At 41.5% G+C, this 27,924-nt stretch overlaps 1 protein-coding gene across 3 annotated transcripts in view; it reads left to right on the top strand.

Annotated features, from left to right (window-relative positions):
- The window catches only part of LOC117466292 (polyprenol dehydrogenase), a 61,837-nt gene that overhangs the window by 27,345 nt on the left and 6,568 nt on the right, over positions 1-27,924 (top strand). For all 3 annotated transcript variants that reach the window (XM_034109455.1, XM_034109457.2, XM_034109454.2), the window contains one exon: positions 5,951-6,019. In XM_034109455.1, coding sequence (XP_033965346.1) covers positions 5,951-6,019 — 69 coding nt within the window. The remainder of the gene's footprint in view (positions 1-5,950; positions 6,020-27,924) is intronic.

Here is a 27,924-nt window from a genome sequence, read left to right as displayed (position 1 = left end):
TCATGCTCCGCCGGGGAAGGGAGAGGTGGTCCTCCGTGAGGACGACGGCTGCTTCCAGGTTGGCGGGGCGATGGCACTGGACCCAATTCGCCGTCGAAGATGGCAGGCCGGCTATTAACTGCTCCAGCGTAACCTGCCCGACGACTTCCTCAGCGGAGCGCACCCCCGGCTGGAGCCAGCGGCTCGCTGTATCCAGGAGCCGCTGCGTGTAAGAGAAGGGCCGGTCAGCGAGGGGAACCGGAACCGGAACCGGCGGCGATGTCCCTCTGGCATGCTGCCAAGCCGGTCCAGGATGGCCTTCCTCAGATGCCGGTACACATGCCGAGAGGCTGCTGGCAGGCTGTGGGCGGCTAGCTGCGCACCCCCAGATAGCAGAGGCAATAGCCGCGCTGCCCACTCCTCCTCCGGCCACCCACACGCCGCCGCTGTGCCCTCAAAGATGTCCAGGTATGCCTCCGGATCATCCTCTGCCGTCAATTTCTGGAGGGCAATTAAAGGCGGTCGGGCCGGGTTCGTAGCGGGATCGGCCTCCCGAGCGGCCGGACGCTGCAGCAGCTCCCGTAGGAGAGCCCAGTCCTCGCGCTGGCTCGAGGCGATCCCGAGCAGAGCCTCGCTCTGCTGTCGCTGTAATGCTGTGGTGGTCTCCTGCATGTGAGCGAGACGTTGGAGGGCCTGACCCAGCGGGGTTTCTCCTTCCGACATGATGTCCCTGTTCAGGCGCCACTGTGAGCCTCTCCGCTCACAGTGTTCAAATAGGGACGGAAAGAGCAGGTCGGTTTATCACAGGCGTTTATTAGCTCCAAACAAAGTATACACCGGTCTCCCACGTTGCCCGTGTGGGAACCTTCACAGGTCCTTTGGCGACCTTCCAGGATCCCGCCTACTGCAAAACAGACCAGAACCAGGTTACAACATGCTTTTATTCCGGCACTGATTACCTGATTCCGATCAGCTGTCTGGCCTCCGGCCGAGCCACTCCCTTCACTCCAGCAGCTGGCGCCCTAACCACACCCCTAACTACACCAACTATTGGAGCAGAGCTTGAAATCCGGACTATCCACTGATAGACAGAAATGCACTAATGCTTGTAACGAGGTAACACAAACAATAAGACAAGCATTTTCATCAATATAATTGAAGGTTCGAAAGGTAACGGTAAATAAGTTTGGCAAATCTTAAATAAACTATTAGGTAAACAAACCAAACAGGAAAATAAAAAACGTCTTCCCGCCATCTGGGGTCTCCCATAGCCCGACTGTGGATACACACCCTGTTTTGACCTGGAGGAAATCACAGAGGCTGAGGTAGAACATATAATCTTAGGGTTAAGAGGTTCTAAGGCTAGGGATGCAGATGATTTAGACACCGACTTTATAAAAACATATATCGACATTCTAATAAAACCAATTACTAGTAAATCAATCTATCAGCACGAGGGAAGTTCCATCATCCTGGAAGGTGGCCACGGTGACACCGATCTTTAAATCTGGGGATAAGGCAATAATGTCCAATTACAGACCAATCAGCATCCTCCCCTGTGTCTCTAAGGTAACTGAGAAATGGGTGTCAAAACTAATCACCAAACATTTAGACAAAGGTTTCGCTCCACTCCACCCAATGTAGTTTGGTTTTCGTGCTCACCACTCCACTGAGACAGCTAACTGTCTTTGTGGAAAAGGTTAAATGTATGTTGGACACGAGCCCATATGTAGGTGCTGTCTTCCTTGATCTCAGGAAGGCTTTTGACACTGTTGACCACCAAGTGCTCCTTACAAAGCTGACTCATTTCAATTTGTCAGCAGATTCAATACAGTGGGTTAAGTCTTACTTATCGAACAGAACACAGTGTGTTTTGTCAACCCTGTTGGGGTTCCACAAGGTTCCATTCTTGGACCATTACTGTTTTCACTGTACATTAATGACTTGCCTAATGTATGTCCTGAGTTGAATGTGCAAATGTATGTCGATGATGCGGTCATCTTTGTACATGGGAAAAACACTGAAATAATCTCATCTTGTCTCTCAAATACTTTGGACAAGGTTCAACACTGGCTGAACAACATTTGCTTACAGTTAAATGCAAAAAAACAGTATGCATGATGTTCAGTTAACGACCAGTCAAAATCGAACGATCCAATGTGTTTTTAAACGGAGCAGAAATAGAACTAGTCTCCCACTTCAAGTGTCTTGGAGTAGAGAGAACGGACTCAAACTTGACTTTTAAGAAACATATTAAGAAAGTATCCAATATCATTAAATTCAACATGCAACATTTTAAACAAATTAGACCCTTCTTAACTGTCATTGCTGCAAAGTCATACCTCCACTGTATGATTCTATCCCACATTGAATACTGTTTGACAAACTGGTCTTTTGCTTGTGCCACAAACCTGAAACCCATAGAACAGCTGTACAAGAGAGCTATCAAGGTGTTTGACAGAAAGCCACATTCATACCACCACTGTCCCATCCTTGAAAAACACAATTTCTTGAGTTTTGACAATTTTAAGTCTTTCAAAAGTATGTGCTTTTTTTATAAATGTTTACATGGACTGCCCCCCCCCCTCCCTTAGGAGAATTCATCCACACAAAACACACTGGACGCTGCACTAGGTCAGAAACCAGAGGAGACTGTGAGGTCCACCGTAGAGACGGAGCACTTTTGGACATAATGTCCTCTCCATTAAAGGCAGCTCATTGTGGAATAGCCTCCCAACTGAGATACAGGATTGTCCCACTCTCAATAGTTTTAAAGGTCAACTCAAAGAATGGTTGAGAAACAAACAGACGTGCAATCACCTCTAAATGCACTTTAACACAGGGGTATCTCCTCTTGCACTTTATGTAGCTCTTGTATAATCTCTTGTACTTTTATGTATCTCTTGTATCTTCTCTTGCACTTTATATACCATAGCTGCTACATTGTACTGCCATGTGGTAAATGGTTGTATGCTGCTCATGCTCTTCCTGCATATCATGTATTTATTTTTGCTATGTATATAAATGTCATGTTCTTATGTTGTATGTGAGGGGACTACGGATGGAAATTAGCTCAAAGCTAAAATCCGGCTCATTTACACTTGTAAGCATTATTTTTGTTTGAAAGTGTTCATCAATGTGCACTGTCCCGGTTCAAATTACCGATTAAATGAAAAAATGAAATATAAAATGTCAAACTATACTCAAATAGCAAATATTCAGTATATCTTCTTGAGTAATTTGATATAATAAGAATTATATTTTGGCAAACAAAAGTCATTGTAGATAAGCTTTGGCCTGCTGTGGGGAACTTCATAGACTTTCAAGAAAACAGGGCAACTTGGTGAATCAGCTTCAGCAAAAAAGTAACTCACCTAAATATCAAAACCAGACTTTGTGTTTTCATACTGCTAATGAGACAGATACATTTCATTTCCAGACAAAACATTGTGGTACGGCACTCTCCTGTGTCCTTATCAGTGCCAATGTCCTACATTTCATAAAGATATGAATGAAGGCGGATGCCAATGACAGAACACTTTATCAGTGCTTCAAATATGCAGAATAAAAGCTGAGAGCAGTACTTCATTGCTTTAATCTGTGTCATTTAATAAGCTTTAAATTACACATATTCATATTTGGGTTTAATGAATTGGACTCAGAAAAGATATCGCCCTTTGTGCTTTGAAAATCTACTTTTGCTACAGTGGAAGTAAATGTATTCTGAAGCCAACTTTACCCAATTAAACAAGAAGTGTACATATGTACTTGCGATGATGTGCACATCCTTTTACACCTATATAAGCCAGGTCTTGGATGTGGTGAGAAATTGTCGCCTTTTTTAATTGTTCCAAACCAAAAAAGGAGACCTGTAATCTTATATATAAAAGATGTATAACTAGAAATGTTGCTTAAAATGACTGCATGGATGTGTAGATATTTATATTTTTTAGAAACAGCTTCAACACGCTGTTGCATTTGCAGGTAAGCAAAACAGAAACATTGAATGAATAAGAGTGAGTGAGTGAGAATGAGTTTTAGTGATGTTTTCAGCGCTCTAATTACCACACAGACAGGAGATTAGTATTGAATTTGATGTATTTTTTCCCAGGCGTACATTTTTACTCTTGATAAGATTATTTACGTAAATTAATCGGGTTACAATTTTACCCCCCGGTCCGGATTATTTATTAGGCAAATTAATACCTCGGGGCATTTTTTAAACAGGGGCTATTTTAATGGAGATTTTTTTTTACCAAAAGCAGAATTATGTATTTAATGCCATGCAGCGTTCTCAGCGACTGTTGGTCCATAAGCAGAGTAGCGTTATAAAGATCAACTATTTGTCTGAAATGATTCATTTGTGCGAGATCACTCTGCGTGGGTCCTGTTTGTGTGACCCTTGTGACAAGTCAACCAGAAGACCTGCATCCTTAAACTCAGCATGAACGGCAGTGCATCGGGGTAAATGATGCTGTGCCCTTCAAAAGGCCGGCGTGATAATCCAAGATTAGTGTGTTTGTGTGTGTGCACAGAGCGGGCTATTTGTCCCTATGAATATGGGTATAAAGAGTTTGCTTGTGTGTGTGTATTCACAGTCTGTATCAGCATTCCGCAAATCTTCAAAAAAATGTATTTGAGAACAAACTCGTGTTTATATAATTTACTCATTGCTTACTTGATTTATTGTCTGTATTGACTTGTAGGACATGACTTTATGAAGTGATTGTGTCTGCCTTTGTAGGTGCCTTTGTCTGTAAATGCGTCATACTTGAAGTTGTTATTTTGAAACGAGGCTCAGTAAATAACACCAACAGCTCTTGGTTTTTTGTATTTCTCTCTCTCATATTTTTGCATACATTTCTAAATATATGTTTTCTCTCTTTCTTAGCAGCAGGGTTAATTTCTTATGCAAACATCATCTGTAAACAGAAACTGTCCTGACTCAGAGAGACTGTGTGTATATTCAACAGGGTATCCAAGCGTGTCCAAGATATGGAAATATCTAATTTAACCAATCTTAAAGTGGACTTATCATGCTATATTTGAATAATATATTGTAGGGCCATACCTATACAAAACATGCCTGCGAAGTTTTTTTTTCAAAATACCAAACAGATCATGCATTTTAGCCATGCCTTATTTCGCTCTATTTGCTCTTTTTTAGCCCTGTTTTTGCAAGGGCTGAATCTGTGAGAAGTCTTCTTCGCTGCTTTTGTGGCAGACTACAGCGCCACCTACAGGCCTGGCATATGGACTACAGCGTCTCCAGCGCTTTCAAAGGGCAATGGCCGTGGCTGTCTCCTCCTGATAGGTGGAGAGTTGCCCATATAGTCGGAGCTCCTCGTTTCTGACGTCAGAGATATTTCAAATCTGTATCAGTCTGTATGAGATCCGTTGCAGCCCCGTTTTTAGAGATTTGGGTATAGAGGAAAAGAGAGAGGGTTGTGTTTTCTGACACTTGGTGAGTTCCCTGACACACCGGGGACAAATATTCATGTATAAAAGACATATAAAAGTGCATTTTGCATGATAGGTCCCCTTTAAAGTAAAAGACTGTTTGGTTGATATTTGGTTTCCTATTTCTTGTCAGAAAATGTTTTATATACCAGGATTGTATTTTATTCAATAGTACTTGGATGCCTGCTCTGATTTCAAAACAGCTATTTTGATAATGTTGCTCTTTCTTTACCATCAGGCATCCCTTTTATTTGATATGTTATACATAATTGATGGTATAATTAATTGTACTATGAAAGTACTTTAAAGTCTTTGAAACCAGGGTTCTGCTTTAAGGGATAAATAGTTGTCAACAACTCTTTTCATTTGAAGAACCCTTGGTGGTAGTACATATTATAAGATGAAAGAACACAGCTATGAGAAAGAAAAAAGGCCAATCCTTGTTGTTTTATTAAAAGCCTCTAAGGACTTGTCAGATATCATATTAATCTTTGCGTCCTCTTCCTTTCAGGTGGGAGGGATGAGCAGGAGGGTCTGGCGGCCGTCAGAAGGATCTGTGAAGAATACAAAGAGGCCAAAGGTAACATTACAAACACATGCACAAACACTCACGTGAACATGCAGTTGTGTACCTCCTTTTGTGTGCCAGTGTTTGAGGATAAAGGGCAAAGCTGCAGTGGTGTGTCCCTCAGGCTTGTTTGCACAGTTCTTACTTGGCGCACACACATAATTGCACACTTGCAGGTATACACACTCGTACACAGACACACAGATCTCCCTCGCTGGCTGTCCAATGTAAGCAGTGTTGTTGATGCACCGTGAGGAAGAGGTGGATGGGGGGGAGAAAGGCTATGAGACAAAGACGAGGGGAGATAAGTCAAGCGAAATGTGAGAGAGGAGGGGGAGAGGTGGACCTTGAAGGAGGCAAAGGGGTGGAGGGGAACATGACAGATGGGCAAAAAGAGGAAAATAAGACGGGGCAGGGAGAAAGACGAGGCGGGGTGAAAATTGAGGTGCATGGGAGTCAACGGTGATGAGAGGAGACAAACGATAGCATCGAAGAGATTTATTAATCCATTGACTAACACTTACAGTGTTCTCTATAACTCCATGTTGAGAAATTGCTCGGTTTGACCTTCACAGCACCATAAATTCCACCATAGCCTCATGGCTTATGAGACACATAAGTTATTCTTCACTTTACCAAACAGCCTTGAGTCTTTATCACCTTCCAAGGCTTGTCATTAGGCAGAGGTGTCAAGTGTTCACACATTCATTACTCAAGAAGAAGAAGTACAGATACAGAGTCTTGTGAAAGTGGAAGTACTGCTTCAACTTCTTTTATCGAGTACAGGCTCTGAAATGTACTCCGAATGTCAAAGTAACACTTTTTTATCTCCCATCTATTGAAGTTAAAATCTGAAATGATGTTGGGAGGCCATGTCATGCAAAATATATATATTAAAAAAGTAACAAGCCTTTTTTTATCGAAACATTATTACAGATATTTGTTTAAAAAGAATATGAGATCAAAGTAAAAAGTTGTCAGAGGAAACAAATACTCAAGTATTTTGGAAATGTAGTTCAAAAGTACAATAACAGAGTATTTGTAGTTTGTTTTGTAAGTGTTTACTCAGGAGATGTTCAAAGATGTGTAATAATAGAACATTATTTATGTATATGAATTCTGCTATGTTTTAACATACTTTTATATATCTCCCTTTGTGAAGAGTATACCAATGTTGTCAGACATATTTGTAGCAGTGGTGAGCCGTCAGGGCCCTCTAGACCCTCTGTGAGGGCCTAAGATATTCTAAAAAATAATATTTGAAAACATTAAAAAAAAAAAAAAAAAAATTTAATATTATTTTTTATATTTTGTTGTTGTTACATTTTTCATTAATTTTACCAAAATAACTTGATTTAATTGTATTTAAAATAATATTTCCAAAGAAATAAATCCTTCGAATCTGCCTGTTCAGTTTCTGTTGGAATGTGAAGGGTTAAATGCCGTCTCTGCGAGTTATGTGAAGACGGGAGAGCTTGTTGGTCCCTCTCTACATTCACAGAGGGCCCGCTATAGAAACTCAACGGGAGAGTAATGTCAAATGACAGTACAATTGACCAATCATATCTTCCCTCTAAATGGGCGGGCTTTATTTTCGCGGACTTTATGACAGGTTCCGCCCGCTGTGAGGTCTATGCAAGTGGTGCAGTGACGCGTCCTAAAACCCGGAAGTAAGCTTCGCTCGGATTCCTCGACAGAAAGCAATGGGATTTCTCCATAGGGTTTTGGAAAATAGCTCGAAATAAGGTCTGTGGAAAACGAACCTGTTAGATAAATGCACATTTTGTTCAGCCGGATAATATCCACATGTCTATCCTACTTTTTTTGATTCATAAATCTAATCGATAGATTTATGATCGATAGATTTATGATTAGCATAAATTCGTTCATGATGGCTCACTTCAGTGATAGTGATGACATCGTTGCGAAATTATGAACCGAGTCATTTTCAAGATTGAGTTACAATGATAAACTGGAGTGGCAAAGGATCAGCTGAATGACCCGCAAGTGCTTCATCCAAAAGGACAGGAGGATGGACTTTGTTTCAGTGATTTGATCATCAAAGGTAGGCCTACGGTTTTTTTCAATGCGGGCCGCCGTGCCGACTTAATTCATTTGTAATTGCTACTTGGCTGTGGGTGCCCTGTCATGATAGGTGTTTATAAATGGTGTTGTTTTGTGTGGTAGAGGGTCGCTGTCATTGATGCCACTGATTTGTAGGAATGGTGTCTTGAGATTTAGTTCTATAATGGACCTCTTACACAGAGCTGGGAGAGCAGCACACTGCTTTACAAAATTGTGTTCTCATGTATTTGTAAACAAGTTCTTTGTTTCATTGACACACATTGTTCTTTGCCGATTCAGAAACAAGTGAAATCCAGACCTCATTATAACAACAGCATTTAATAAAATAAAGATAATCTCATCACATTTTAAGCTTAAATGTACCACTGAAGATTGTCCTCTTATCTATTTAATACTGTATACTGTTTAATTGAAACCATGTCTGTAATGTTAAACTGCACTGAGTAAAACACTGATCATCAGATAATAGCAAACCTGTGGTAACTGTGTTTGTCAGCTCTTCATAAGTGCTCCCCGGTGGAGCTGGTTACAGGTCATTGTGAATCCTTCACTTGGAAACAAGCGGTGTTTATGCTGCTTGGCCTTCAGTGGAGAGCCGCAGAGAGCTGGCTGGTCGCTGTGTGTGTAAGTGTGTCAGGTACTGATACAGCGGCCATGTAGCTGGTGTCATTGAAGTCTATCTCCCTGGACGAGGCCGTGGTGGAATTGATTACTTCTTTTGTAATTGGCAGGCACTGAGGCATAGGGGACAAGGGAGGTTCTGTAGCCAGATGCTTGTGCACTGAATGTGTTTGAATGAGACTGTAATAGATTCTCATTAGTATGTCAGGCAGGCACTTTAAACATCTCCGTCCTGACGCCCTTTGGCATCCTTCCTATTCTTTGCTCATTTGTCTGTTAGGAGAAACAGTTGACAGCTCCTGATAAATATGTCGCCTGCAGAGGTGGGTTTCAAACTGGAGACCTGGGGAAAACTGTAGGGGTCCTTTAAAGGACATCTGGGTGTCACCAATGACAAAAAAATGTATTTCACTAGGAGGCTTCTTGATATACTTTATTGAATATTAAAGATAGTATTAATTGGTGTGACTTTGAACACTAATAAAGGAATGTTTGTATGCCTTTAAGTTGTTTTAATGAGCTTTTATTATACCAAGAATATAACTCTGTGTATATAATAATATAAACAGGTTTTTATGAACTTATAATAACATTTATTTCAAAGTGTATAAGCATAAGTGTAATTGAAATTGCAGCAAAGATCCGAGGGGTTTAGCGTAATCTACTTTTTTTTCATTCTCAATTTAAATGTGTATGGTGTTTTTATATTTATAATGTATTACACATACAGCCTGTGGTAAAAAGGTCCTCAAGCTGGGAAACCCTGAGGACAATCCTGTGGAAATATGCTAATGACTTTAGACTGCATGTGGGCAGTCAATGAGGCTTAAAGCACGCACGCACGCACGCACGCGAGCACACACACACACACACACACACACACACACACACACACACACACACACACACACACACACCACACACAACACACACACACACACACACACACACACACACACACACACACACACACACACACACACACACACACACACACACACACACACAGGGTATTTCTGTATTTTTTCCAAAGGCAGCGCTATCTGTCCACTAACTTTAGTCACGGTGCACTTGAAAGTAACACTTTGTGCCTCAAACCATGGGCCTACATTAACAGTGTAAAGCATGGTAACGTGTGGGTTGGGTGTGTGTGTGTGTGTGTGTGTGTGTGTGTGTGTGTGTGTGGTGTGTGTGTGTGTGTGTTTTTTGTGTGTGTGTGTGTTTTTTTTTGGGGTTTTTTGTTTTTGTGTGTGTGTGTGTGTGTGTGTGTGTGTGTCTGTCTGTTTGTGTGTCTCGCTTTGGTAACCCAGCTGCTCCCTCCCTACAAAAATCTAATTTTACCCAATTAACACAATTTTGAGTCGCCTTTGAACCAATCAGTTCTTAGTTTAAAGATAGTAAAAGACTGCCGTTATTAGATCATGTTTATTTGTTTTTGTGCACATTTAAACCATGGCAGTGCATTCGTGAAAAGCTGTGGTGTTGCAAATGTTTGGTTTATTTTTAGGTGTGTTTATTTGTATAATTGCTATATTATTTGTCCATGTAAGACATCCTTACAGTATATCCAGATGTAGATGTAAAGCTGTATTGACTGTATCATCACTTTAACACTACAGGGCGCCAGTCAGCGTCCTCTCTTCATATTAGCTGAAAGAAAAAGGCTTATGAGGAGCTTCCACTGGCACAATGCCCAGACTTAATATTCTTAGATATCACTGTGTTGTTTAGCAGGAAGTTCAAAGTGAAACTATGTATACTCCCTTGACACCTCGTAAGAAATTGTTTCAGAGGGGGGCAGTCTATCTATCCAGCATCATAGGTTAGAAGCTCTAGCAAGATGGGATCCAGGGGAATTACAACCAGCGGTGAAAACATGACTTGACAATCATCTTTTGCCGTGGGTTTTTTCAGCGAAAAAATATCAAATTGAAACTAAACACATTTCACAACCTTGTTTTTCCTCTCCAAAAATGCATTGCACGTCGTGGTGCTTACAGTCAATTGTAAAGCATGTGTGAGTAATGCAGTAATGTGCCATTGGAACCGATGCATTGCAATATCAGATTTAGTTATAATCCTTCTTAATCATACTTTATGATGTCACAATGATGAACGTTAATCCCAGGTTGAAAAAGGGGATTTTATAGTTAGAGTAGTAGGCAGTTCTCCCTTATCATTATTTTTTTATGTAATTTAGGTGAAGAGGGTGCAGAATGAAGGCCAGAAATTAAACTCTTGCACTATGAGTATGAGATGTGGGCCTTAGCTGTCTTACAATATAATTAGTTCAGGATGAGCTCGAAGGATGAGGGCATTTGTAAAAGTAGGAGTGCAGCAGAGCATGTAAAGGTTAGCTTTTACAGAGTCTACTGTATGTGGAAGTCTAGGTGGAAGAACGAACTATTGCACCAAGCTAGAAGAAATGGGATTAACTACTGAAAAATATTTTTCATTTGACAGTCTGAACTGCCATGCATCTGTTCAAATAATTAGTTTGAATCGACTCAACTATGAAACTGTTAAGTAACATATTTTTTTATGAAATCTGAACAAACTTCAGAAGCCCAGTTTAAACAGCTTTGATTTGTTCAGTGCTACAGTGGCTCTGATTGTTCACTGATGTGGCTGGAAGCAATTCAAATGTTTGTGTTCAAATTATTTTTTCATTTAATTTAATCGTTTATTTGAACAGGGACAATGCACATTAATGAACACTTAAAGGTGGGGTAGGTAAGTTTGAGAAACCGGCTCGAGATACACTTTTTGTTATATTCCATGGAATGCTCTTAACATCCCGATAGCAATGAATATCTGAAGTGCTTTGACAAAAAATCCATAAAAAAATGTCATCTGTGGAAGCCGTAGCACTGTAAAAAGCACGACCAATCATCTGAGCCGGCCCGGCTAAAATAACTGGATGGCCTACCTGCCTGTCAGCCTTCCATCTGTGCACAAACTTATCTTGTCCCCTCATTGGTCATGTGCACGTTCGTGTGTGTTGGAGGAGGGGCTCTGTAAGGAAGTGGCAGATTTTTTCCGGTTGTGTATTTTCAAATTCTAGCGCACTCGAGCTGGTTTCTCCAAAATTACCTACCCCACCTTTAAGACAAATAATGCTTCAAGTGTAAATATGCCGGATTTGAGCTTTGAGCTCATTTCCATCCGCAGTCCCGTCACATACAACATGACATTTATAAAGATAGCAAAAATAAATAGATGATATGCAAAAAGAGCAAGAGCAGCATACACAAGTATTTACCACATGGCAGTACAATATAGCAGCAACGACATATAATGTGCAAGAGAAGATACAAGAGCTACATAAAGTGCAAGAGGAGATACCCCTGTATTAAAGTGCATTTAGCGTGATTGCACGTCTGGTTGTTTCTCAACCATTCTTTGAGTTGACCTTTAAAACTATTGAGGGGACACTCCCGTATCTCAGTTGGGAGGCTATTCCACAATGAGCTGCCTTTAATGGAGAGGACATTTTGTCCAAAAGTGGTCCGTCTCTACGGTGGACTTCACAGTCTCCTCTGGTTTCTGACCTAGTGCAGCGTCCAGTGTGTTTTGTGTGGATGAATTCCCCTAAGGGAGGGGGGGGGGGGGGGGGCAGTCCATGTAAACATTTATAAAAAAAGCACATACTTTTAAAAGACTTAAAATGGTCAAAACTCAAGAAATTGTGTTTTTCAAGGATGGGACAGTGGTGGTATGAATGTGGCTTTCTGTCAAACACCTTGATAGCTCTCTTGTAGCTGTTCTATGGGTTTCAGGTTTGTGGCACAAGCAAAAGACCAGTTTGTCAAACAGTATTCAATGTGGGATAGAATCATACAGTGGAGGTATGACTTTGCAGCATTGACAGTTAAGAAAGGTCTAATTTGTTTAAAATGTTGCAAGTTGAATTTAATGGTATTGGATACTTTCTTAAAAGTCAAGTTCGAGTCCAATATGACTCCAAGATACTTGAAGTGGGAGACTAGTTCTATTTCTGCTCCGTTTAAAAATACTTTGGATCCTTCTATTTTGACTGGTCGTTTTCTGAACATCATGCATACTGTTTTGTTTACATTTAACTGTAAGCAAATGTTGTTCAGCCAGTGTTGAACCTTATCCAAAGCATTTGAGAGACAAGATGAGATTATTTCACTCTTTTTCCTTTGTATAAAGATGACCGCATCATCGGCATACATTTGCACATTCAACTCAGGACATACATTAGGCAAGTCATTAATGTACAGTGAAAACAGTAATGGTCCAAGAATGGAACCTTGTGGAACCCCAACAGGGTTGACAAGGTAGGGGGATTTGTTACCGTTGACCAAAACACACAGTCTTCTGTTCGATAAGTAAGACTTGAGCCAATGTATTGAAACGGCCGAAAAAATTGAAATACGTCAGCTTTGTAAGGAGCACTTGGTGGTCAACAGTGTTGAAAGCCTTCCTGAGATCAAGGAAGACGGCACCTACATATGGGCTCGTGTCCAACATACTTTTAACCTTTTCCACAAAGACAGTTAGCTGTCTCAGTGGAGTGGTGAGCACGAAAACCAAACTGCATTGGGTGGAGTGGAGCGAAACCTTTGTCTAAATGTTTGGTGATTAATTGGACATCATTGCCTTATCCCCAGATTTAAAGATCGGTGTCACCGTGGCCACCTTCCAGGATGATGGAACTTCCCTCGTGCTGATAGATGGATTCACTAGCATAGTAATTGGTTTTATTATAAAGTTGGTGTCGAAATCATCTGCATCCCTAGCCTTAGAAGTTGAACCTCTTAACCCTAAGATTATATTTTCTACCTCAGCCTCTGTGATTTCCTCCAGGTCAAAACGGGTTGTGTTTCCACAGTCGGGCTATGGGAGACCCCAGATGGCGGGAAGAGCTTTGTAATGTCCAAAGTACTATTTAAGAAATACTCATTTATAGAGCTGGCCAACACTGCAGGGTCTTTTATCAGAGCATCATTGATTTTTTATTCTAGAAAATAATTTTCCTGTTTGGTTTGTTTACCTAATAGTTTATTTAAGGTTTGCCAAACTTATTTACCGTTACCTTTCGCACCTTCAATTATATTGATGAAAAAGTTAGCTTTGGCTTGTCTTATTGTTTGTGTTACCTTGTTACGAGCACGAGTGAATTTCTGTCAAACAGTGGATAGTCCGGATTTCAAGCTCTGCTTTAATAGTTGGTCTCTAGATTTAATTAAATTCCTGCACTGTAGATTCAGCCAGGGAAGATGATGTTCCTTCCTGTCCCTAAGGCACCCTCTCCTTGAGAAGGAAGACATTGTGTCATTAATTTTAGATATAAACAGATTACTGTTTTCACCAATGTCTTCAGAGGAGAGAGTGTCCCCCCAAATCATTTTCATTGCATCCATAAAACGTTGTTGCAGGTTTTTGGGGATGAAGCGAGAACCGAAGGCAGGGGTTTTAGGTGTGGCCATGAACCTTTTTTTTTGTCAGTTTCCTGGTAAAAAGAATAAGATTATGGTCAGAAAGACCAGTCAGGAAGTTGGTTTTAACTATTCTGTCAGCTTTGTTTGTAAATAATAAATCTATAATAATCTTGGAGGTTTTGGTTATTCTAGTCGGTTGATCCATTAGTTGTATTAAGTTGTGTTTATCCGTGATCCATTTTAAGTTCTTTCTATTTTGTTTGTCATTCCAGTTGACGTTAAAGTCTCCTAGAATAATTAGCTCTTTGTTGGAGTCACAGGAATTCAGCATTAGTTTTACCTGGTCATAGAAATCCACCTTAGCGGTGGCTTGTCGATATAGGCAAATCATGGTGAGGGACATTTCCTCAGATAGTTTGATTTCCACACCAACACAATCAAATTCAATATTAGCTGGGAGTGCAATCTCCCAACAAGTAAAGGTATGCCTCACATAAAGCAACACACCCCCTCCTTTCCCCTTCAGTCTGTCCTTCCTAAACACATTATATCCTGACATAGATACAAGAGTGGATGGTGACGACTGTTTTAGCCAAGATTCCGATATTCCCAAACAATCAATATTGGACTCAAGGAGGAGATGTTCTAGCTGTTCATGTTTATTGCAGATGCTGCGGAAAATGTCCACTGAATAGTCCCTTCGGCTTGCACCGAGGATCCCACACTATTTTGGCTTGATTGGTTGAAACTTTTTTTGTGCAAAGGTGTTTTTTAAATACTGGATTTCTAGGTTTTACCTCGGTGCCATTGTAGACAGTGGAACAGTCAAAGCTAGCTGATGGCTTATGGATCTCTGCTGCTAGCCATCGGCGCGGACCCTCAGTCCTTCGATGGTGTGGATGTTGGTCCAGACCCCCTCAAGACCTCTGCATTCAGGCTGCGGCCACACGAGGACGAAAACGGCTAAACGCATAGGATTAACGCAATCGCAAACAAGCTTCCGTCCACACGCAATAGTTATCCGGATAGTGTCTGTCCACACGAGACCGCTCCGTTTAGCTCCAACCGCTGGAGAAGCTGCAGTACATATGCAGGAGCCTGTACGTGGCGCTGTAACTTCCTCCACAAAAGCAGCGAAGAAGCATGGTTGTCATGGTTGCCCTTCTGTTTATTCTCCGTGGTGGGGGCCGAGGGAACCGGGCAGCGTTTTTCGCCAGTCAACGTGTATTAAAGTTTAAATCTTCCGGACAAAATTATAAAAGTGCCGGTCAAAGGTCTTCTTTGTTATTTATTCAGCTTTAAAACAAATTAATAACGACTCTATATAATATAATAATAAAATACACGGAGCCTCTCTTTTTCCTCCCTCTCTTCGGACAGCGCCATGTCTGTCTCATGCAGCAGTTGATCCAGTAATGAGTGACCCGGCCGACAGTAAAAATAAACATATTTATAACTAGTTTAGGTAGTTTGAGAGGTAATTAAAATAGCTAAGGGTGATGATCTGACTTGAAGTGTGTGTTTTGCAGCGGGAAGAGCTGCAGGTGAGCAGAGCTGCGTGTCTCCGTCCTGTCAGATTAGACTTCACTCGCGTTTAGGTCCATATCGAGAGAAAGATAAATAATCTGAATTCAGGGTGCAGTTTACTTTGACGCGGGGGTGAGCAGCAGAGGTGGGGAGAGGCGGGGCTATTGCCTCATCATTATTGCTGTAGATGTTGCACAAACAACTGTAGCATGGTCAATAGCGTCCGGAGCACGATAGCAACTCTGCGATCCGCCATTGTTGTTGTTGTTGGTGGCGAAACACTTCAGCAATGGCGCGGGGTAAGCGGAGGTGAGCAGAAGAGGTGGGGAGAGGCGGGGCTATTGCGCAATCACTATCAGTGATCTGAAAATGTTCGGATAGGGCGTACACACGGAGCTGTTTTACCCCCCAGAGAGTTGCGTATGCCTTTCTATCCACCTTGGGACCCGTTATCGTTTCCTCAGTCGTTTAGTGCCGTATTCGGTCGTCCTCGTGTGGCCGAACGGTCTATATGACACTAAACAGTAACGCAAACGACCAAATTCGTCCTCGTGTGGCCGCAGCCTCATAAATATAAATAATTAGAAATGGTAACCAGTGCTTCTAAAACTGCATGAGTGTGTCTCTAAAGGTAGTTCCTGTGGTTCAATTTAACATAATTCCCCTGTTATAAAACACAAACAAATCAGACGTCGAGTGAAAAAGCTGAGCTGTATAGAAGATCACGGTGTCGTAAATGAGGGCTCGTGGCAGCAAGCCTCCACCGGATCGATGGCATTTCACCCCCAGTGAGCTGTGTAGATATGACTGGCCTGTCTGAAAGGGCCGGGTCCCGAGGGAGCCCACTCAACAGGACAGGAGGGGACTGACAGGCTGGGCACACACCACACACACACACACACACACACACACACACACACACACACACACACACACACACACACACACACACACACACACACACACACACACACACACACACACACACCACACACACACACACACACACACACACACACACACACATACACACACACATCCACTTTTTCTTGCAGACACATGTTAGCCAAATGCACACACACTCACTGAGGCATATTTCACACACACACACACACACACACACACACACACACACACACACACACACACACACACACACACACACACACACACACACACACACACACTCTCTCTCTCTCAGGGGGAGGTGAGTGGCGTGGCGTAGAGATAAGGCTGCTATCAGACTTTCATCAGGAATGGATGCACTCTCATCCGTCAGGGCGGCTTTTTCCTATACAGTATGTGCTCCATCAACGCTCTTTCCTCCATCCTCTTCCTGTCTTTGTCCATTATGTTTGACCCTTACAGGATGAACACATTTATAGGGAAGGACAATGTATACTTTTCCTGATGATTGAAGTACGTGGTCTTCTTTCTGTGTAATGGCAGTGTGCTATAGTTTTAGTTCCTCGGTTTTCGCATTTTTCTATTCATTTTAAAATAATATATCAAATATTCAAAACGTCCTTCATAAACCAAGAGGAAACAAGTATATTTACATATTTGTATGGCGTTCATTCAGATTTTCCATGCATTTTGAGTGTGTGGGCAGGATTTAAGCAATTGCCGTTTGAAAAAAGTGAACGATCCTGAAGCTTCTTGCATATTGAGGCATACATGTCACATAGATATAGAACATTACTCCTTTCATCTAGTTAAATAAAAAAGTAAAACAGGGAAGAATTGAAACACCTCACTCAATAGCAATCTTGAACTATTGAAAAGGAAACCTTATTTTCAAAACATGTTATTTGTACTCTTGATGTCGACGCACTGCACTTATATTACTTTTATTTTGGTTTTGGGTTCGCTGCAAACCGATGCCAATTTCCCATTCAAAGTTTCAAAAAGGACAAGCAGTATTTTAACAATCCAATCATTTGTTTTTCTAGCGAATATCTGGGAAATGAAATGAAGGCTGTAATTTGCACACAGAGGACGTGGAGTGACAATTTAAAGCCTTTCTTGATGAGATGAGATTTCGATTTGCTTTTTAAGATTAGGAGTGACTGTGCAGTCCTGTGGAATTGGGAAGGTCATTCCACCATCAGAGAGCCTGCAGGGGAAAGACAGATGAACATCTTCTCCGTTATTTATTGCAACAGTAAATAAAGGAGGACTAAAAATAAGAAGTATACAAAGCTCCAGGGGCCTCATTTATAACGCTGTGCGTAGGATTAACTGGGAAGGTTGCTTACGTAGTAGAAATCCAAAGAATAGGAACAGAAATTTTCCGAAATTTTCCGATTCACCAAACATTGCGCACCGGCGAGAAAAGTGCGTACGGCACTTCCTACGACGGTTTCCCCTTTTATAAATCACAACCGACTCGAAATGCGGTGCAGCTTTTGCGTGCTTCACGTAACGCCCATATTTGCCTATAAATAGTCAAAGAAACGCCCATTCATTCATTAATTTTGACTGACTGCATGAAGAAGATAGCAGGAAATGACGACAGAACAGCTAAAAAAGACATCTCACACCGTGGTTATTTTGGGGAGGTCGAGATAAATCATATTGTTTGGTGGATGCAGTTTGAACCAGAGTAGCAGCATGGAGGTCGGATCGTCACCAAAATAAATAAATAAATGGCCCGAAAAAGGTTAATGACAAAAACATACACATAGCCTTCCTCAGGCAGTGTGTTTGTACCGGGGACACCCCCTTGATGAGAGACTGTAAGAAATGATCGGGGAAACCCTCCGGAGTGGAGTCATGACGACTGGATCTGAATTATGTTTTTGTATTTGGTGGTTTGTGTTCCAGCTGTCGATCCGCTGTGCGCAGCGTCTCCACTGCAGCCTGTGCGTCTCAAGCCCCCCCCCCCCACCCCCCGCAGCAACCCTATATCCACCAGTTAAATAAAATACAACTAATGTGTTGCGTTATATTAGTTGTACAATTTACCACATATGGTGTTCTTAGCTTCCATACCTCCTGTGTTTTACGAGCGACTTAATCAAGTCTTGGCAAACGGCATAAAACACGATTAAACATGATTGTATATAAAACCATGCTCGTATCTACAACCTGTAGAAATGCAAAACGGCGTCAGTTTAGACGTAATTCTGTCCTTCTGCTTACCGCATCATTTATGAGAAAACATTTCATAACATCTAACACAACATATTCGAGGTGGTTTTAAATAACATATCCGTATTTATTTATTTCTCCACGTTATGTTTTTGTGTGCACTGAGGAGTCTCAAACAGGCGTTTGTTAAATCATTTTAAGATTGGCTTTAATCAATGTTTGAAAATGAATTCTTCATATATGATAAATGAGAGGGTAACATTTTATGTATGGTATTATTTCCACATATTTCAATCCATTCTTCTTTCTGCCAACGGTGTCCGTCAGTTCTCGTCTCTCCCGTTTGTGGCTTAGTGCGTACGCATGAGTTAGAGTTGCGTGAGGACCGCACATTTTCGTCAAGTTAGTATTTTATAAATCACAAACATTGCGTAGAAACTGGCCTACGCATCTTTGGAGCGTAATAATCCCTTTTATAAATGAGGCCCCAGAGCTGTACAGAAAGTAAAGACTGAATCAGAAATGTTGGAATTGAATCTTCAAACACTGCAATCAACTGAGAGAAGATTTAGATTAAGTTAGATTTCTTTACTTTCTTCTCTGACATTACAAACATGGAGTAAAACTATTAAAACCATTACAGACTGACATGAGCGACAAACAACATTTACAGCAATCCCTTATCATTTATTGGCTAATTAAAGGGGTCATTCATTGCTGTCATATGGCTCTGCAGGTAATAAATACCTTGCTCTTTTTATCGTGCAAGTAGAGGTCCTCACAAAGTATTTGTCAATTCTCTTTAAGTATACTCAGCCTTTAAAAAGTCATTCTCTGCACACAGCAATTACAACCAGCGGTGAAAACATGACTTGACAATCATTTTTGCCGTGGGTTTTTTCAGCGAAAAATATCAAATTGAAACTAAACACATTTCACAACCTTGTTTTTCCTCTCCAAAAATGCATTGCACGTCGTGGTGCTTACAGTCAATTGTAAAGCATGTGTGAGTAATGCAGTAATGTGCCATTGGAACCGATGCATTGCAATATCAGATTTAGTTATAATCCTTCTTAATCATACTTTATGATGTCACAATGATGAACGTTAATCCCAGGTTGAAAAAGGGGATTTTATAGTTAGAGTAGTAGGCAGTTCTCCCTTATCATTATTTTTTTATGTAATTTAGGTGAAGAGGGTGCAGAATGAAGGCCAGAAATTAAACTCTTGCACTATGAGTATGAGATGTGGGCCTTAGCTGTCTTACAATATAATTAGTTCAGGATGAGCTCGAAGGATGAGGGCATTTGTAAAAGTAGGAGTGCAGCAGAGCATGTAAAGGTTAGCTTTTACAGAGTCTACTGTATGTGGAAGTCTAGGTGGAAGAACGAACTATTGCACCAAGCTAGAAGAAATGGGATTAACTACTGAAAAATATTTTTCATTTGACAGTCTGAACTGCCATGCATCTGTTCAAATAATTAGTTTGAATCGACTCAACTATGAAACTGTTAAGTAACATATTTTTTTATGAAATCTGAACAAACTTCAGAAGCCCAGTTTAAACAGCTTTGATTTGTTCAGTGCTACAGTGGCTCTGATTGTTCACTGATGTGGCTGGAAGCAATTCAAATGTTTGTGTTCAAATTATTTTTTCATTTAATTTAATCGTTTATTTGAACAGGGACAATGCACATTAATGAACACTTAAAGGGGGGTAGGTAAGTTTGAGAAACCGGCTCGAGATACACTTTTTGTTATATTCCATGGAATGCTCTTAACATCCCGATAGCAATGAATATCTGAAGTGCTTTGACAAAAAATCCATAAAAAAATGTCATCTGTGGAAGCCGTAGCACTGTAAAAAGCACGACCAATCATCTGAGCCGGCCCGGCTAAAATAACTGGATGGCCTACCTGCCTGTCAGCCTTCCATCTGTGCACAAACTTATCTTGTCCCCTCATTGGTCATGTGCACGTTCGTGTGTGTTGGAGGAGGGGCTCTGTAAGGAAGTGGCAGATTTTTTCCAGTTGTGTATTTTCAAATTCTAGCGCACTCGAGCTGGTTTCTCCAAAATTACCTACCCCACCTTTAAGACAAATAATGCTTCAAGTGTAAATATGCCGGATTTGAGCTTTGAGCTCATTTCCATCCGCAGTCCCGTCACATACAACATGACATTTATAAAGATAGCAAAAATAAATAGATGATATGCAAAAAGAGCAAGAGCAGCATACACAAGTATTTACCACATGGCAGTACAATATAGCAGCAACGACATATAATGTGCAAGAGAAGATACAAGAGCTACATAAAGTGCAAGAGGAGATACCCCTGTATTAAAGTGCATTTAGCGTGATTGCACGTCTGGTTGTTTCTCAACCATTCTTTGAGTTGACCTTTAAAACTATTGAGGGGACACTCCCGTATCTCAGTTGGGAGGCTATTCCACAATGAGCTGCCTTTAATGGAGAGGACATTTTGTCCAAAAGTGGTCCGTCTCTACGGTGGACTTCACAGTCTCCTCTGGTTTCTGACCTAGTGCAGCGTCCAGTGTGTGTTTTGTGTGGATGAATTCCCCTAAGGGGGGGGGGGGGGGGGGGCAGTCCATGTAAACATTTATAAATAAAGCACATACTTTTAAAAGACTTAAAATGGTCAAAACTCAAGAAATTGTGTTTTTCAAGGATGGGACAGTGGTGGTATGAATGTGGCTTTCTGTCAAACACCTTGATAGCTCTCTTGTAGCTGTTCTATGGGTTTCAGGTTTGTGGCACAAGCAAAAGACCAGTTTGTCAAACAGTATTCAATGTGGGATAGAATCATACAGTGGAGGTATGACTTTGCAGCATTGACAGTTAAGAAAGGTCTAATTTGTTTAAAATGTTGCAAGTTGAATTTAATGGTATTGGATACTTTCTTAAAGTCAAGTTCGAGTCCAATATGACTCCAAGATACTTGAAGTGGGAGACTAGTTCTATTTCTGCTCCGTTTAAAAATACTTTGGATCCTTCTATTTTGACTGGTCGTTTTCTGAACATCATGCATACTGTTTTGTTTACATTTAACTGTAAGCAAATGTTGTTCAGCCAGTGTTGAACCTTATCCAAAGCATTTGAGAGACAAGATGAGATTATTTCACTCTTTTTCCTTTGTATAAAGATGACCGCATCATCGGCATACATTTGCAACATTCAACTCAGGACATACATTAGGCAAGTCATTAATGTACAGTGAAAACAGTAATGGTCCAAGAATGGAACCTTGTGGAACCCAACAGGGTTGACAAGGTAGGGGGATTTGTTACCGTTGACCAAACACACAGTCTTCTGTTCGATAAGTAAGACTTGAGCCAATGTATTGAAACGGCCGAAAAAATTGAAATACGTCAGCTTTGTAAGGAGCACTTGGTGGTCAACAGTGTTGAAAGCCTTCCTGAGATCAAGGAAGACGGCACCTACATATGGGCTCGTGTCCAACATACTTTTAACCTTTTCCACAAAGACAGTTAGCTGTCTCAGTGGAGTGGTGAGCACGAAAACCAAACTGCATTGGGTGGAGTGGAGCGAAACCTTTGTCTAAATGTTTGGTGATTAATTGGACATCATTGCCTTATCCCCAGATTTAAAGATCGGTGTCACCGTGGCCACCTTCCAGGATGATGGAACTTCCCTCGTGCTGATAGATGGATTCACTAGCATAGTAATTGGTTTTATTATAAAGTTGGTGTCGAAATCATCTGCATCCCTAGCCTTAGAAGTTGAACCTCTTAACCCTAAGATTATATTTTCTACCTCAGCCTCTGTGATTTCCTCCAGGTCAAAACGGGTTGTGTTTCCACAGTCGGGCTATGGGAGACCCCAGATGGCGGGAAGAGCTTTGTAATGTCCAAAGTACTATTTAAGAAATACTCATTTATAGAGCTGGCCAACACTGCAGGGTCTTTTATCAGAGCATCATTGATTTTTTATTCTAGAAAATAATTTTCCTGTTTGGTTTGTTTACCTAATAGTTTATTTAAGGTTTGCCAAACTTATTTACCGTTACCTTTCGCACCTTCAATTATATTGATGAAAAAGTTAGCTTTGGCTTGTCTTATTGTTGTGTTACCTTGTTACGAGCACGAGTGAATTTCTGTCAAACAGTGGATAGTCCGGATTTCAAGCTCTGCTTTAATAGTTGGTCTCTAGATTTAATTAAATTCCTGCACTGTAGATTCAGCCAGGGAAGATGATGTTCCTTCCTGTCCCTAAGGCACCCTCTCCTTGAGAAGGAAGACATTGTGTCATTAATTTTAGATATAAACAGATTACTGTTTTCACCAATGTCTTCAGAGGAGAGAGTGTCCCCCCAAATCATTTTCATTGCATCCATAAAACGTTGTTGCAGGTTTTTGGGGATGAAGCGAGAACCGAAGGCAGGGGTTTTAGGTGTGGCCATGAACCTTTTTTTTTGTCAGTTTCCTGGTAAAAAGAATAAGATTATGGTCAGAAAGACCAGTCAGGAAGTTGGTTTTAACTATTCTGTCAGCTTTGTTTGTAAATAATAAATCTATAATAATCTTGGAGGTTTTGGTTATTCTAGTCGGTTGATCCATTAGTTGTATTAAGTTGTGTTTATCCGTGATCCATTTTAAGTTCTTTCTATTTTGTTTGTCATTCCAGTTGACGTTAAAGTCTCCTAGAATAATTAGCTCTTTGTTGGAGTCACAGGAATTCAGCATTAGTTTTACCTGGTCATAGAAATCCACCTTAGCGGTGGCTTGTCGATATAGGCAAATCATGGTGAGGGACATTTCCTCAGATAGTTTGATTTCCACACCAACACAATCAAATTCAATATTAGCTGGGAGTGCAATCTCCCAACAAGTAAAGGTATGCCTCACATAAAGCAACACACCCCCTCCTTTCCCCTTCAGTCTGTCCTTCCTAAACACATTATATCCTGACATAGATACAAGAGTGGATGGTGACGACTGTTTTAGCCAAGATTCCGATATTCCCAAACAATCAATATTGGACTCAAGGAGGAGATGTTCTAGCTGTTCATGTTTATTGCAGATGCTGCGGAAAATGTCCACTGAATAGTCCCTTCGGCTTGCACCGAGGATCCCACACTATTTTGGCTTGATTGGTTGAAACATTTTTGTGCAACGGTGTTTTTTCAATACTGGATTTCTAGGTTTTACCTCGGTGCCATTGTAGACAGTGGAACAGTCAAAGCTAGCTGATGGCTTATGGATCTCTGCTGCTAGCCATCGGCGCGGACCCTCAGTCCTTCGATGGTGTGGATGTTGGTCCAGACCCCCTCAAGACCTCTGCATTCAGGCTGCGGCCACACGAGGACGAAAACGGCTAAACGCATAGGATTAACGCAATCGCAAACAAGCTTCCGTCCACACGCAATAGTTATCCGGATAGTGTCTGTCCACACGAGACCGCTCCGTTTAGCTCCAACCGCTGGAGAAGCTGCAGTACATATGCAGGAGCCTGTACGTGGCGCTGTAACTTCCTCCACAAAAGCAGCGAAGAAGCATGGTTGTCATGGTTGCCCTTCTGTTTATTCTCCGTGGTGGGGGCCGAGGGAACCGGGCAGCGTTTTTCGCCAGTCAACGTGTATTAAAGTTTAAATCTTCCGGACAAAATTATAAAAGTGCCGGTCAAAGGTCTTCTTTGTTATTTATTCAGCTTTAAAACAAATTAATAACGACTCTATATAATATAATAATAAAATACACGGAGCCTCTCTTTTTCCTCCCTCTCTTCGGACAGCGCCATGTCTGTCTCATGCAGCAGTTGATCCAGTAATGAGTGACCCGGCCGACAGTAAAAATAAACATATTTATAACTAGTTTAGGTAGTTTGAGAGGTAATTAAAATAGCTAAGGGTGATGATCTGACTTGAAGTGTGTGTTTTGCAGCGGGAAGAGCTGCAGGTGAGCAGAGCTGCGTGTCTCCGTCCTGTCAGATTAGACTTCACTCGCGTTTAGGTCCATATCGAGAGAAAGATAAATAATCTGAATTCAGGGTGCAGTTTACTTTGACGCGGGGGTGAGCAGCAGAGGTGGGGAGAGGCGGGGCTATTGCCTCATCATTATTGCTGTAGATGTTGCACAAACAACTGTAGCATGGTCAATAGCGTCCGGAGCACGATAGCAACTCTGCGATCCGCCATTGTTGTTGTTGTTGGTGGCGAAACACTTCAGCAATGGCGCGGGGTAAGCGGAGGTGAGCAGAAGAGGTGGGGAGAGGCGGGGCTATTGCGCAATCACTATCAGTGATCTGAAAATGTTCGGATAGGGCGTACACACGGAGCTGTTTTACCCCCCAGAGAGTTGCGTATGCCTTTCTATCCACCTTGGGACCCGTTATCGTTTCCTCAGTCGTTTAGTGCCGTATTCGGTCGTCCTCGTGTGGCCGAACGGTCTATATGACACTAAACAGTAACGCAAACGACCAAATTCGTCCTCGTGTGGCCGCAGCCTCATAAATATAAATAATTAGAAATGGTAACCAGTGCTTCTAAAACTGCATGAGTGTGTCTCTAAAGGTAGTTCCTGTGGTTCAATTTAACATAATTCCCCTGTTATAAAAACACAAACAAATCAGACGTCGAGTGAAAAAGCTGAGCTGTATAGAAGATCACGGTGTCGTAAATGAGGGCTCGTGGCAGCAAGCCTCCACCGGATCGATGGCATTTCACCCCCAGTGAGCTGTGTAGATATGACTGGCCTGTCTGAAAGGGCCGGGTCCCGAGGGAGCCCACTCAACAGGACAGGAGGGGACTGACAGGCTGGGCACACACACACACACACACACACACACACACACACACACACACACACACACACACACACACACACACACACACACACACACACACACACACACACACACACACACACACACACACACACACACACACACACACACACACACACACACACACACATACACACACACATCCACTTTTTCTTGCAGACACATGTTAGCCAAATGCACACACACTCACTGAGGCATATTTCACACACACACACACACACACACACACACACACACACACACACACACACACACACACACACACACACACACACACACACACACACACACACACTCTCTCTCTCTCTCAGGGGGAGGTGAGTGGCGTGGCGTAGAGATAAGGCTGCTATCAGACTTTCATCAGGAATGGATGCACTCTCATCCGTCAGGGCGGCTTTTTCCTATACAGTATGTGCTCCATCAACGCTCTTTCCTCCATCCTCTTCCTGTCTTTGTCCATTATGTTTGACCCTTACAGGATGAACACATTTATAGGGAAGGACAATGTATACTTTTCCTGATGATTGAAGTACGTGGTCTTCTTTCTGTGTAATGGCAGTGTGCTATAGTTTTAGTTCCTCGGTTTTCGCATTTTTCTATTCATTTTAAAATAATATATCAAATATTCAAAACGTCCTTCATAAACCAAGAGGAAACAAGTATATTTACATATTTGTATGGCGTTCATTCAGATTTTCCATGCATTTTGAGTGTGTGGGCAGGATTTAAGCAATTGCCGTTTGAAAAAAGTGAACGATCCTGAAGCTTCTTGCATATTGAGGCATACATGTCACATAGATATAGAACATTACTCCTTTCATCTAGTTAAATAAAAAAGTAAAACAGGGAAGAATTGAAACACCTCACTCAATAGCAATCTTGAACTATTGAAAAGGAAACCTTATTTTCAAAACATGTTATTTGTACTCTTGATGTCGACGCACTGCACTTATATTACTTTTATTTTGGTTTTGGGTTCGCTGCAAACCGATGCCAATTTCCCATTCAAAGTTTCAAAAAGGACAAGCAGTATTTTAACAATCCAATCATTTGTTTTTCTAGCGAATATCTGGGAAATGAAATGAAAGGCTGTAATTTGCACACAGAGGACGTGGAGTGACAATTTAAAGCCTTTCTTGATGAGATGAGATTTCGATTTGCTTTTTAAGATTAGGAGTGACTGTGCAGTCCTGTGGAATTGGGAAGGTCATTCCACCATCAGAGAGCCTGCAGGGGAAAGACAGATGAACATCTTCTCCGTTATTTATTGCAACAGTAAATAAAGGAGGACTAAAAATAAGAAGTATACAAAGCTCCAGGGGCCTCATTTATAACGCTGTGCGTAGGATTAACTGGGAAGGTTGCTTACGTAGTAGAAATCCAAAGAATAGGAACAGAAATTTTCCGAAATTTTCCGATTCACCAAACATTGCGCACCGGCGAGAAAAGTGCGTACGGCACTTCCTACGACGGTTTCCCTTTTATAAATCACAACCGACTCGAAATGCGGTGCAGCTTTTGCGTGCTTCACGTAACGCCCATATTTGCCTATAAATAGTCAAAGAAACGCCCATTCATTCATTAATTTTGACTGACTGCATGAAGAAGATAGCAGGAAATGACGACAGAACAGCTAAAAAAGACATCTCACACCGTGGTTATTTTGGGGAGGTCGAGATAAATCATATTGTTTGGTGGATGCAGTTTGAACCAGAGTAGCAGCATGGAGGTCGGATCGTCACCAAAATAAATAAATAAATGGCCCGAAAAAGGTTAATGACAAAAACATACACATAGCCTTCCTCAGGCAGTGTGTTTGTACCGGGGACACCCCCTTGATGAGAGACTGTAAGAAATGATCGGGGAAACCCTCCGGAGTGGAGTCATGACGACTGGATCTGAATTATGTTTTTGTATTTGGTGGTTTGTGTTCCAGCTGTCGATCAGCTGTGCGCAGCGTCTCCACTGCAGCCTGTGCGTCTCAAGCCCCCCCCCCCACCCCCCGCAGCAACCCTATATCCACCAGTTAAATAAAATACAACTAATGTGTTGCGTTATATTAGTTGTACAATTTACCACATATGGTGTTCTTAGCTTCCATACCTCCTGTGTTTTACGAGCGACTTATCAAGTCTTGGCAAACGGCATAAAACACGATTAAACATGATTGTATATAAAACCATGCTCGTATCTACAACCTGTAGAAATGCAAAACGGCGTCAGTTTAGACGTAATTCTGTCCTTCTGCTTACCGCATCATTTATGAGAAAACATTTCATAACATTAACACAACATATTCGAGGTGGTTTTAAATAACATATCCGTATTTATTTATTTCTCCACGTTATGTTTTTGTGTGCA

Source organism: Pseudochaenichthys georgianus, chromosome 21 (assembly GCF_902827115.2).
Source record: "Pseudochaenichthys georgianus chromosome 21, fPseGeo1.2, whole genome shotgun sequence".
NCBI lineage: Eukaryota > Metazoa > Chordata > Actinopteri > Perciformes > Channichthyidae > Pseudochaenichthys > Pseudochaenichthys georgianus.
Note: the sequence above shows the minus strand (reverse complement) of the source record. Positions and strands in the feature narration are given on the sequence as shown.